Consider the following 13,018-nt stretch of genomic DNA (forward strand, 5'->3'; position numbering starts at 1 on the left):
GACAGCACCAAATCAGGAACTTTTAATGCGAGCGGTAAGAGTATGAGGATTGAGCTCTAGACTCAAACTTTGATGTCGCTGATCAGCAGAGTGTGGATTCGAGTCTTGGTCATGGCACTTGTGTCCTTGAACAACATATTTTACCATGATTGCTTTGTCCTTTTAGATTGGACATTGAGCTTTAGGTCAAATGTACTGGGATTGGAAAAAGATCCATGAATAGTCGTGTAAGCAGCGGTAACCCCCTGTGTTTCTGGTTCACATATCAAACACCCTTGTTTTCAGGTTTCCTCAAGTTCAGTGATTAAGTTCACTTAAGAGGCATCCTCGGTTTCGTTACCAGAAATATGACAAATATTATAATAATAATAATAAAGAAAATAAGGATACAATTTTGAGTCTGGACCATTTTAGTAAAACATTGTGAGTAACTGTTTACCTTCTTGTTGTCTGTAGATCCAAACAATTCTGATCATAATCAAGTTGTTGAGCCTCAAGGGCCTTGATCCTGTCACTGTTCTCCTTTCGCTCAGTCGTCCGTGCATCCAGTCTTCGCTCCAAATCCAGTACCAACATGGCACCCTCCTTCAGCTTAGCAGAGGACTCAATCTCTTGGGTTGCCATGGTAATGGTAGCCCTGTTCTGCAAAGCGTGCAAATCCTCAGTTGCTTGTTTCAGTTCCGAGGTTGCTATGGCTAGATCTGTTTGTGGTGGGAAGTAAAAATTTACTTGAGCAGGACTTCAACCTGTGACCTGCGGATTAACATACCAGCACACAACCAACAAGGCAGTCTTCCTATTTTGTCAATAGTGTTCAAGAGTGTCAGTCAGAAGCCATACAACCTAACTGCCATATAGCTAGAAATACCTTATTTACAATACAACCTGGGATTCGTGGGAGGCAGCAGCAATTGTGATAATAATAACAATCAGAATGCATTTATCAGCACCAGCAAGAATTTTAAGCTTTAACATGGTTCAATTATATGCTCTGCTTTCATGACTGCCCGGCACAAAATCACTTTTTTTCTGAATGTGTACCCTCCCCAGATGTCAGGAGGTTTTAAGACTTTTTTTTTTTTTTTTTTTTTTTGCTTGTTGAGATGATCTTTCCATCAAAAGAACTTGCTAAATCCCACCAATGTCAACATCAGAGACACTCTACTAACCTTCTCTACATTTATTGAGTTCCTGAGTGAGCTGAGTAGTCAGCCTCTCACCCTCTACTGACTTCTGACTGCTCAGTTGATGGTCCTGTTGGAGTGACGTCACCTGACGCTCAAGATGTGATTTCTCCTCTTCCAACTTGTTAAACTTTGTCTGTTGACCAACATTTACAGAGTTTAATCATTCAAATAGGTAAATTCGATCGAGTTTCTAGAAATCTACCTGAACCCAACTGGTCACCTATACCCCTGGCTGTGTGGTTGCAGCCTATCTTTCTTATTGATTAGTGTTGGTGAGAGGGGCGCTTGCCTGCCTTTCATACTCAAGCCTGTGGTTGGAGCCACTAGCTGTCTTCTAGTGGATTCTACATCTTGTTTACTATAGGGGAGGGGTCACTATAGGGACCTACCTGAACCATGTCTCTTGCCTGTCTCTCATACTCAAGGGCTGTGGTTGCAGCCACTAACTGTCTTCTAGTGGATTCTACATCTTGTTTAGTCAGCGTAAGATCAGAGGTCAAACGGCCTCGAACTTCAGTCTGATGCAGGAGCTGATACGGAACATTTGAAGGATTTTAGAATACACAAAGCGGTGTACAACAAATTACCCTGTGTTTGAATGGATTAACTGCATAGATATCTTTTGAAACCATAGAAACAAACTTGAGCCTAGAAAATTAAGGACATGTGTGTGTGAAATACCTGAGACTGAAGAGTAGGCAAAGGTTATTAGTATTTGCAAATTTGGATGGTACAGAAAAGTTTCCCTGAGTCATTTTAACAAAATTATGGCTGCAATTCATTAGATTATTACTTGAAGGAGATTTTATTGAAATTTAGGTTGTGCAATGATGCTATAATAATTGGCAAATCCACGGCAGTGTGCCCAAGGAAAAGGCCGGATGATCTCACCGATTCTGTCATCTTCTGGACTCGTTCTTCCAGCGTTCGTCTGTCAGTATCTAGTTTACACTGAGCCTCTTCATGAAGCTTTCTAGCGGCTTGACATGAATCTCGCTCCTTGGATAACTCGCTCTGTTCATTCATGCAAGTCACCTGGCAACCATCAATGACCAAATAAATTATTGCGTTATTGGGTTCATTAAGAAATTCTACAGATGTAGAAACCTGTTTCAAACAATAGTAAAGCAAACAAATTCTAACTTAAATAAAAAAACTAAAAAAACAAAAAAAAACACAGTGGCTGGGTAACAGTCAAACTGTAATATCATTATAAAAAAAATTAAAATCTTTCCAAAGTGTTGAGTTTTGTTTAAGTGATTCACAATTAGATCAATCTGAGCTCTTTGTGAAATCAGGAAGTATGTCTGAATGTCTTAAACCAGAGAAATTCAAGCTGGGAATTTTGAACCATCCTCTACCTCATAATCAATTAACTCACACTTGTCAAAATTTTCCTGGGGGAAAATGAAAGTTCAGTATGTGAGCCTAATGATCTCAATTAACTTTCTGCAAAATCAGGGAGAGTTGGCACCTCTATGAGAAAAATGTAAATTGTACTGGAATGTCAAGGGTCACAATGGGCAATGAGGGTGGCAATGAGGTTAATTACGTGTGTTGCCTCTGTGAAGTATCAATCGTAGGTCATGTTTCATAGAGATGCTTAAGCCCCCAAAATAGACAAGCATAAAAAAATCATGCTTTTACAGGAAAGGTTACCATCCAAACTACCACGTCACAAGGAGAACTTGTGACTAATATCTTGCTCATTTCTGCTTAACAGAACGCTTTTAAGCAATTTTTTGAGCATACCTCTACACCAGCCAGTCTAACATCTCGTAGTTGGTGTGCTTTCTGCCGTTCTTTCTCTAGATCTTGAACTAGGCTCATGTGTTTTTCAAACTGTTGATGGATGCCTTGCATTGCATTACTGCTCATCAGTGAGTCCAAATCATTCAGGGGTAATTTGTCAGAACAATTTGACTGAACACAAAATAGCACAAGAACCAAGTTATAAATAGTGTTTATTTATATAGTGCCACTGCAAACCTCGCTAGATTGTACTCCCATTCTGTAAAGTTTTAAACCTAGGGCTAAATAATTCCGCTCAGCGGAATGTTTAAGTGGTATCAGTGAGAACCGGTAAACTCAAGACAGGGCAAGTCCGGTGGTCTTGTTTCTTAGTCTGAAAAGAATGAGGTTCAAATGATGAGTTTGAGTATAACGAATGTCTGTTATTTCCACTGATTATCACCCACAAAACAGAAAACCAAAAGCTTCTCTTAATAATTGTTCAAACAAACTGTTTTGATGATAAAACTGTGTCCTCATTTTGATTAGAGTAGATTCTTCCTATTTCGATACTGGTCTTGTAAATAATATCCAGTTCCAGCAAAGATTCTGAGCTACATGTCCTACGATCTTGTGGGTTTTTTCCCCTCCAAATTCAAGCCCCGAAAACCTACTTAAAATATTTTTTTAAAAGGATATAAAAAAGTCACACAAGCAATGCGTCTAGAACAATGCACAGCCCACTTACTGTATCAGATGATTGTCCATGTACAACCTCATCAGATTTGTCCATCTTATATGTTAGTAGTTGACTTTCCATGTCGTGATGCTGCTCCCATAACTCTTTACATCTAGTTTTAGAAATCTCAAGTTGCTCCTCCAGAGAACTGACCTACAACAACAAATTATAAAGGATGGGGTTAACATCATGACTGAAGAGTTAGCCAAAAGCATTACATTCAAGATAAATATTGTACCATCGATTTGAGTAGGAACCTCAATGTGAAAATCAATGACATTGAGTTTGTTGCTGGAACGAATTTCAAGTCTTTAAGAAACTCTTTTAATAAATTTCCATGAATTTTTTCATTTTCGTTGCATCTAAACTTTATACTACGCCACAGCTTATTGTGCGTAGCCCAAAATTGTAATAATTCTGGGTTATTCTAAAATTCTATGAATTATATTATATTTTGTAACATAGTTTTCATATTAGATTTTTTGCTTTTATAGGATAACTCTTTGCTGCACAGTTTCTTTTTGTCACTGTCTGAGTCCTGTTTTTATTAGTAATAGAAGTGAAGGTGTGAAGGTTGCACCTTTCTTGCTTTGGTTATTTTTATATCTGGCAAATATTTCAATTTGTGAAGAGATGGTAAACAAAACAAAATGGCGGTGAGCAAACTTTTGAACGTTGTTGATATATTTATGAGAGGACGTAAGTCCTTGCTGGGTGCCTCCATGACATATCTTAAATCAATTGCGAATGGTTTATGGGGTGATAGCGATTTAGATAGCAGTTTGGTTTTTGTGACTATCATTCGTGACAAAACTGTAGCGCCTGCATTTTCACCAAACACAGGATACTCTGTGAAGTCCTGATGAAAACTTCTGTATTCCACTTATCCTTGTGACATAACTAAAAGTATTTGCTTACCTTTGTCTGATACTCTTTGACATCTTGATGATTTTTAAGAGCGTTCTGAAGCTGCTCAGCAAGGCTTTTGATGCGTCCTTCTAGCTCAGAATGAAACTTATTGGACTTCTCGTTCTCTAAATTGCATTCGGATATCTTGAAAAGAAAAAAAAAAACACTCTTGATAAAAATATGGTGACAGCTTAGGGCTATTTCTCAACAAGTAGAAACTTTCACAGGTGACTTTTATTCTATCCTAGCATTGTTGCCATCACTGAGGCCAAACAATGGTGACAGACACGCGTGTACATGGGTGCACACAACTCTCAGCCAATGATAGGTCTTCATTGAACTCAGTGAGGATACATTATCGGGCTTGTGTCAACTTATGCAATACATATCCCGAGATACGATTCGACAGTAACATTTCTCACACCCACATTACTTCAAAGTGAAATTAACCTCAAATTGCTTTATACTTTCGAAAGCTGGATCTAACCAAGGAAATTTGTATTGCCATATTGTAGGAGTGAATATCAATCATTTACCTTACCCTTTGAAAAGCTCCACCATTATATATTTCTCACTGCTAAGATATCTTCTCTCATTATACCTTTGTAGTCAGTGCCTTGATGAGTTCCTCTTGTTTCAATCCTTTTCCTTTCTCCATCTCCTCAGAATCTTTCCTCTTTCTACATTCCTCCTCCATGTCCCACAGTGACTCCATCTTTGCTTCACAGCGCTGTCTAGAAAGCTCCAACTCACGGCGGAGCTGGGCTGTCACACTCTGCCAGCGGGCTGCCTGAAGGTCCTGCCTGTGTAGCTTGCTCTTTAGTTTATCTGTTGGGAAAAGAAAACACTGGCTTTAGTAAGAGTGTCATAAGAAGTGAGTAGCACATAAGACAGCAAGTGAAATTTTCCAAAAATTATAAAAATTGTAAAACTAAATTTAGCCTCCTCCCACTTACCAAGTAAACTAAAGCAAGCATCCTCTCTGTTTCCCCTGTCAAGACTGCTGGCAATATCAGACAAGGGCATGGAAGTCTCATCTTGACCTTCGTCCTCCATGTCAAAGAATAGACCATCTCGTTGCTGCATCTTACCCACAATATTGTGCAGTCCGGTTGTGAGACATTGGAGTTTGCTCTGAAGGAGCTGAGAATGCTTGGACAACTCCTGTAGGAAAACACAAAACAAGTGCTTCATATTAGACAGAATTGTATTAAGATTGCTCGCTTTAGTGTTTTTTAGACTATGAAATAATACTTTAAGTTTTTATATAGCGCTTCATCTATAGGCATCTCAAAGGTATTTTGCTAATACAGCTTTTTTAAGTTAGCAGCACCTTATAAAAGAGGGTTTAGTAGACAGCGCATTCAGTAGTAGCCACTACCAGAATTAACAAGTAACCCCTTCTCTTATAATTAGTGATAAGTGTAAAATGTGTTATCTTACATTCATTAAACGACACACAGGATCTATTGCTCTACCTCCCATCCAGAGAAAGAAGCAATCATGAATGGTTTAATATCTTACTTAAGGACGCAAGTGTCAAGTTCAAGATTAAAACTCACACTCTGCTGATCAGACCAGAGCTTGAGTGCAGTCTCAGTGGTTTGGTGGCTAATTTGGAATCACAAGGATCACACAGGCTTTGAAAAAAAACAAGAGTTGTTTGTTGTTTACATTCATAGCAGCGAGGCTTCTGTGAGTGGCTTTGTTCAAACAGGTTTATCCAAATGGCTTGTTAATTAGTTTCTAAGATCTGCTTCAAAGTCAGAACAAAAATAGCTTGTCAAAACAGTTATCCTTTCCCTAAACCAAGTGTACTAGTTAAAATATAATGTAATGGCTGCTTTTTGTGATTTGTTGCCTAAGCAGAAATCTGTCATGCAACAATTCTCCTAAGAGCTCTGTCTACGACATTGGGCCTAGGAGATGAAGACATCCTAAAGAAGGTCTTTAAGAAAAGATTCACCAAACTTAATTTGCCCATAGAGATAAAGAGCATTCTGTACTCACCTTAGCTTTGTTTTCAGTTAGCTTCTTTGCAAAGCGAGCATTTTCTCTAGATTTGTAGAGATGGATGATTGCATCCTGGAGACTTTCCTGACAAAGCCATGCCCTCTCTGGACCTCCCTCACGCCCTATCTGCTCAAAGATGTGCAGCAAGAGTCTGGAATGCTGTCATACACCAAGATACAATAGGATACTGAGATTACGTTTGGGAAAAATACACAGACGAGGCACCATACAAACTCAAAACTGTTAAAATTCTTTGATCTTTATCTTCTAAACTTAGGAAAATTTATGTATAACTATTTGAATGTAAACCTGTTTGTTTCAACTCTTTAAATACACTTACCTCAAACATCCGGCCCTATTGTACTCTTTTAACTTACTTTTTAAAGTCATTATTACATACTCTTTGATCTACTTTTAATAAAAAACTAAAAACTTGTGTTTAAAATCAATGATAAGATACTGTATGTAATTGTTGTATCTATGGAAATAATAGCGGCCTTATTTCTGTCTTACACCTGTTTTGTCCAGTCTTTTCATGTATGTGTGTCTTTTTCCATTCCATCTGTTCGTCTGATAGACTGGGAAACAAAAACTGTGCTTCTCTCCAGACCTAAATATTGCAATTTGTTTAAAGTTAACCTTTTTATCACTTTTATATTCACTATCATTTTGACAATATTTTAGCACTCTCTGTATATACAAATATTGACTGCTTCGAGTGCTATATGGTTAAAACTACGACTCCAGAGGTGATCCCCGGAGTGTTCTATTTTCCCCGAGGCGCAGCACATCATTGGATTTTGAAATAGAACATTTTTCAAACCTAAACTTATCGATTCAGCTTTTACAGCATACAACCAATTCATTAAAATTTCATTGCTCTAGCTGGTCACAAAATCATGGGCTATCACCAAACTTACAACAGTAAGTTGTGATGATAACTTAACATTAACACACATGCAGGTGATCCAAAATGACAGCACTTTATTTAATACCTTCTCGGTAAGCTGAAGAGGTTTATCCCATCCGGTCTGTAACTCTCTGATCATATGCCAAGCTTTATCAATCTCCTCCGCTGCTTCATCATTCTCATCCATCTTTAGAGTTAGTTGTTCTTCTGTTAATTCCAAAGCCGTCCTGGTCTCGTCTAGCTCTGCCTTTTTAATGAAAGCCAGAAATAAGAATGATAATCAGTAACACTATGTTATGATTATCTCTAATGAGTTGGGGTGGTTCTGGATCAGGTTTTCTGGATAAGTGTGCTTATAAGTCTATTTTATTATGTATTCACTCTTTTTCAAAGTATACTTATTTCCATATACATAGAGTGGCCAACTGGTAGCACCAACCCATACTTTATTCCGATGCTTGCATGTACTGTGAGCTGACGTAACAATGCAAATCCATGGTCAACGCTCAAACAAGCTGGCTTCCTTTTCTTCTTGCTAACCAATAAAATAAATATACTATGCAACGAAATTGGCCCCTCACAATCTTTTGGAGATTGCTGGTGTGGGTGGCTACACTTTTTAAGTCTTGATTCAAGATCTTCTCAGAGCCAGTGCTACTCAAAACGATCTTCATCACATGGTGTTTCAAAAAATTATCTGTCCACCAAACCCAGCGTTCAAGTTTGACAATAATTACCTGTAGGTTATTCAAGACATTCAGATGGTTAGACGTAATTTCTGTTGACTTCTGATTGCTGTCAGATTTTCTTCCCTTACCACACACCTTGGACTCTCCCTTTTTATCTCTGCCTTGCTTCCTGTTGATTTTCAAGGCAGATCGTTCCATTATATCCAGTGGGTGGTTGGCAGAGCCACTGGGTTGCGATGAACTTGGGAATGAGTCAAGGATATTTGGTGGTATTTCTATCATCACAGCACCCCCTTGTATTTGATCCCCAAAAGAACGTGAGGAACTGGATGCTTGGACAACAAGGGAGGTGTGATCTGTGTCGTTAGGTGGTGTGCCGTGCCAATACCAGTCACGGTAGCTGGGTAGATCTTCTTCCGTTGTTGTTGTTGTTGTTGACGAAGCCAAGTCCTCTGAGCTGCTGTTGTTTGTTGCAGCAGACAGCTTTACAATGCCGTCCTCTCTAGTGGTATTAAGGTCTACGCTCATTGTTGGTCGTAAATATTACTGATGGAAGTCTGATGCAACCTGAAATACACAATAATCCTGTCAGTAACAACTTTATTCTTCCAAATACCAACACAATCCCACAAGAATTAAAGTAAAACAAATAATGTTTTGATATGGTCACTATAAAGGTCAAAACATAACAGAACAGCCCACTAACCAAATTGCGCAAACATTGTACATGCCTTAATTGTGTCCGATGCATATGGGTTTCTTAAAAGTTAACATAAATTTGCAAACAGTTACGAGTACGTTGTTCGAGAGCGGAAAACCCTAGACTAACAACAGACAGGGAGACATTAGGGCGCCAGGCCGCTTCTCTGTGAAGTTATAAATACGTGCATGCAGTTACGATGCATTGTCATTGCATGCTAAGCTACACAGAATTGTATAGTTGGCGGGCTTTAATGGTGACTTTGATAAGGCCAATGATTAAAAGAGAGCCAACAGCCCAACAAGGTATGCTTGGTGTACTGTACTGCACTAGCGTACGTCACAGTTTCACTGTGACTCCAACGCATAGTGTATGTATGCGACTGTTTGATACAACTCAGCGGTGGTGCAAGCTTCTTCTTCGTCCTATACAATTAGATACAGTGCTCACATACATGTGGGTATAATCAAAAGTGAGCAGGCCGCGTGAACACATCATCAAAAGCCCACAAAAAATGGATGTTCATCATCAGGGCCCAGTTTCATGTCTCTGCTTAGTGCCAAATTCTGTGCTTTTGATCACGATTCTCTGCTTGACGTGCTATCATTGAATTTCTGCACTAGCCTTGGAGAAGCGTAGAATGCCTAAGCACAGAACTCCCTGCTACCGTAAGCCTCGATTCTGTGCCTAGGTAAGCAGAGGCATGAAATTGGGCCAATTTGCAGATAAGCTGCTAGTTAGTAGCCCCCAGTACAGTGCTGTGCAAGTAAAAACTGGTGGCTGGCTCGGTTAACGTAGTGTTAGAACAGTTAGGTTGGACAGCTGACCCTGGAACTGGGCCTTGTTGGCTGTCGCAACTGTGTCTGTCTGGTATTCTGGTTCAATTTCAATTGGGATGAAGTAATGTTGGTAGGCGGGGATTCTGCACTTGCACTGTTGCAGTGATTTTGAAGAAAACCGGACCTTGAATCTTGATGGAATGAAAATGGTTGTCCATATGTATAGCCAAAAGTCCATGCACAATCCTGTACTGTAGTGTACATCCGACATCGGCTTTTAATATGAGCCCATAATGTTCGTACATTACATTACATGAAATTTACTATTTAGTATCCAGTGCGGTGTACTGTGTTTTTGTGTAGGCCTACAACATCTAACTAATTAACATAGATTAGAAAGATTAGATTAGAAATATTTATTCAGCCATGGTTAAAAAGTTAAAAACCTAAAACATCGAAAATTGTCTTGTACCTCGAGCTCTCTAGATTGAACAATTACAAAATTACATTTAAAAACATTACGAAGAAAAGTAAGTAATGTCAGATTGTCACTGCCACTCTGGCAATGTCACAAATGTGAGTACCAATGCAACAATCAGTTGTGTGAACAAATGGTGGTCGGATTTGGCATCTTTTTCACACATCTGGTTCCATTTTCTTGTCTTTTTCTTACCTCTTTTTGAATTGAGAATTCCAGTTTTTAAACAAGTTAATCTTCCGGCATACATAGACTCAAAACACGCTGAGAAACAACATAGTTCTAGCGTCTAGCTTCCCACACTCGATCCGCGATGAAGACACGACGTTCGCTGTAATTTCTATAGAACAACTCTGGGCCAATCAGCGACAAGGAAGCAAAGCTGTCCTTAGAGGGCGCACTTCCTTTTTATGATTATGGCCCTTTTCGAAACGACTGCTGCGGCTTTTGATTTTGCTCAGGCTAGTTCGGCCCCGCAACGGCATGCCGGTTGATTTGACAATTATTGCGTCTGCTTTGCATAATTATAGGCGTTCAGGGCTTCAGACGAGAGAACGGAGCCTCAAGCCAAATCCAAAGCCGAAGCCGTGGTTTCGAAAAGGGCGTTTTTTCTCCCCATCAGCCCCACACAGTAAGTATTGTACAAAGATCGTAATTCCATTCTGAAGGCTTTATTCTTATAATAATAAATTGTATTTTTTTGTGGCCCTTTAAGAACACTATACATATATTTGCAATGAACTTTGATAAAATGTATGCTGAGCATGGCCCAAGGGCGTCAGTCTGTCTTAAAAGATTTGGGCGGGGTGTGGAGGGGGGGGGGGCATGGGTAGTCGTGCTGCTTAAAGGGCTCGACATTTCTTTTTTAGGTCGTATGCTCTCTGGTGCAATCTAGGCCTTTTCGGAGACATGTTTTGACCATCAATTCATCTGAAATTATTTAAAAGTAATACAAAACATGCCGTACAAGTATAGTCCGCAAATTATTTGACCTATTTTTGTTGTGATGCCGAGTCTCAGAGGGTGATTTGCTTTCCTCAGAAGAAGTTGGAATCCCCTCCCCTTGAAAAGTTAGGGGGGCATGTTCCCCTGTCCCACCCCTCCCGTTTGACGCCCATGGCATGTCTGATAGTGACTTTTACGACTTTTACCTGTTACCTATCCAGTAGTCTTCTAACCATGGGGGGCAGCCCTTGAAGATTTGTCAATCAGATCCCTCCATCCCTTTTCGATCCACAGACTTTCTCAGGGAGTCATTCAGCGTCAGGCCCGTCCATTCCACGTTGTCCTCCCATCTTTTTTCTCTGCCTGCCTCTCTTTCTTCCTCCTTGTACATAGTGCCTTGCAGGATCGTCTTTACAGTGAGGAAGAGTTCTTCCTCCATGGTCTTAGCAAGTCCTGATGATCGTGAAATGTGCCCATACCACTTAAGTTTACGTGTTTTTTTTTCTTTCACAGTGGTCATCAGGAGATCTTTAGGGCCAATGGCGCCTGATTCTGGTCCGTACATCCTCGTTGGTGATTTGGTCTTTGTAGGAAATGCAAAGAATCTTCCTGATAGCATCTCATTTCTGTGGCCTTTATTCTCTTCTCTAAGTCGGCTCTTAGAGTCCAGGGGTCGATTTCATAAAAGAGTTAGGACTCGTCTTATCTCGAGTTAGGACGAGTAACTCGTCCTAACTTAGGATTTATCTTAAGGTCTGCATTCAGTACAGGGCTGGGACTCGTCGTAATTCCTAAGATTAGTCTTAAGTTAGGAAGAGTTTTGTGAAATCGACGGCAGGTCTCACAGGCCTAGAGGAAATGACCAACAAGAGCAGCAATCTGTTTTTTGAGCTGAGCTTGATGTTCCTGTCATTCCAAATGGGCTTCAGTTTTGTCAGCGCTGCTGTTGTCTGCGCTATCCTGGAGCTTCAGGATAAGACTTTTGATCACTCACAACAGCTCCCAGGTACTTGATAGTTTAGTCAATCTAAACAAAAAATGACCTGACCTAGACAAAATAACAGAAGGGATTTTTTTTGCAACAGTCTCTTTAAACCCTAAAAACAAAATATCAAAAAAGTAGAAAAAAGTAAGCAGGGTAAATATGCATAATTTGCATAAATTTAAAAGTAACCTCAAAATGTCTCTTGTAACCCACTAAAACAAAGTATCAAAAAGAAGAAACAAGGAAGGACGGTAATTGGCATAATTTGCATAAATTAAACGTTTTTCACCAGTGTATGTGGGTACACGCCCTGATAGTTAAAGAACTGTTATCATTGTCACATCAGACTTTCATGCAAATGTCTCAACAATATACTATCAACAATATTCAAAGTATCAAAGGTGCCAATTAATTTTAATAATTTTTTGTTGATCAAAGTAACGTGCGTGCGTATTAGCACTAACAAGAAATGCAACAATGACTGTTCCTTTAAAAATGATGTTTGACGCCTATTACCATTGGTCGGAAGATGTTAGCACTAACAAGAAATGCAACAATGACTGTTCCTTTAAAAATGATGTTTGACGCTCATTACCATTTTAGCATTGGGCGGGTAAACTCTAACAAGAAATGCAACAATGTCTGTTCCTTTAAAAATGATGTTTGACGCTTATTACCATTGGTCGGAAGATGTTAGCACTAACAAGAAATGCAACAATGACTGTTCCTTTAAAAATGATGTTTGACGCTTATTACCATTGGTCGGAAGATGTTAGGGAGGTTCCAAACTTTATTAAATTATTATTATTATCTTCAGCCCAGTCATGGGGGTTCCGGTATTGTTTAATTTAGTTTATCTAATTAGGAATATACGTGCATATTTTAATACACTGTGATTCATTATGAACTTTTTGACTGCACTTTAAATTATATTTGACGCATTTGGATCGGGC

The 13,018-nt window shown here is 39.3% G+C and overlaps 1 protein-coding gene across 2 annotated transcripts in view; it reads right to left on the reverse strand.

Annotated features, from left to right (window-relative positions):
* Positions 1-10,467, reverse strand: part of LOC139952498 (uncharacterized) — a 35,530-nt gene extending 25,063 nt beyond the window's left edge. The window contains exons 1-13 of one of the 2 annotated variants that reach the window (XM_071951642.1): positions 10,331-10,467; positions 8,227-8,745; positions 7,575-7,736; positions 6,577-6,738; positions 5,523-5,730; positions 5,168-5,394; positions 4,576-4,710; positions 3,667-3,810; positions 2,940-3,110; positions 2,079-2,222; positions 1,577-1,717; positions 1,170-1,320; positions 440-701 (exon numbers count right to left, since the gene is read on the reverse strand). In XM_071951642.1, the coding sequence (XP_071807743.1) occupies positions 440-701; positions 1,170-1,320; positions 1,577-1,717; positions 2,079-2,222; positions 2,940-3,110; positions 3,667-3,810; positions 4,576-4,710; positions 5,168-5,394; positions 5,523-5,730; positions 6,577-6,738; positions 7,575-7,736; positions 8,227-8,706 (2,387 nt within the window). In that variant the 5' untranslated portion in view covers positions 8,707-8,745; positions 10,331-10,467. Of the gene's footprint in view, positions 1-439; positions 702-1,169; positions 1,321-1,576; positions 1,718-2,078; positions 2,223-2,939; positions 3,111-3,666; positions 3,811-4,575; positions 4,711-5,167; positions 5,395-5,522; positions 5,731-6,576; positions 6,739-7,574; positions 7,737-8,226; positions 8,746-10,330 lie in introns of those variants that run through there. The other variant, XM_071951643.1, reaches the window with a different exon arrangement.
* Positions 10,468-13,018: the final 2,551 nt, after the last annotated feature.

Source organism: Asterias amurensis, chromosome 20 (genome assembly GCF_032118995.1).
Source record: "Asterias amurensis chromosome 20, ASM3211899v1".
In the NCBI taxonomy this organism is placed as follows: domain Eukaryota; kingdom Metazoa; phylum Echinodermata; class Asteroidea; order Forcipulatida; family Asteriidae; genus Asterias; species Asterias amurensis.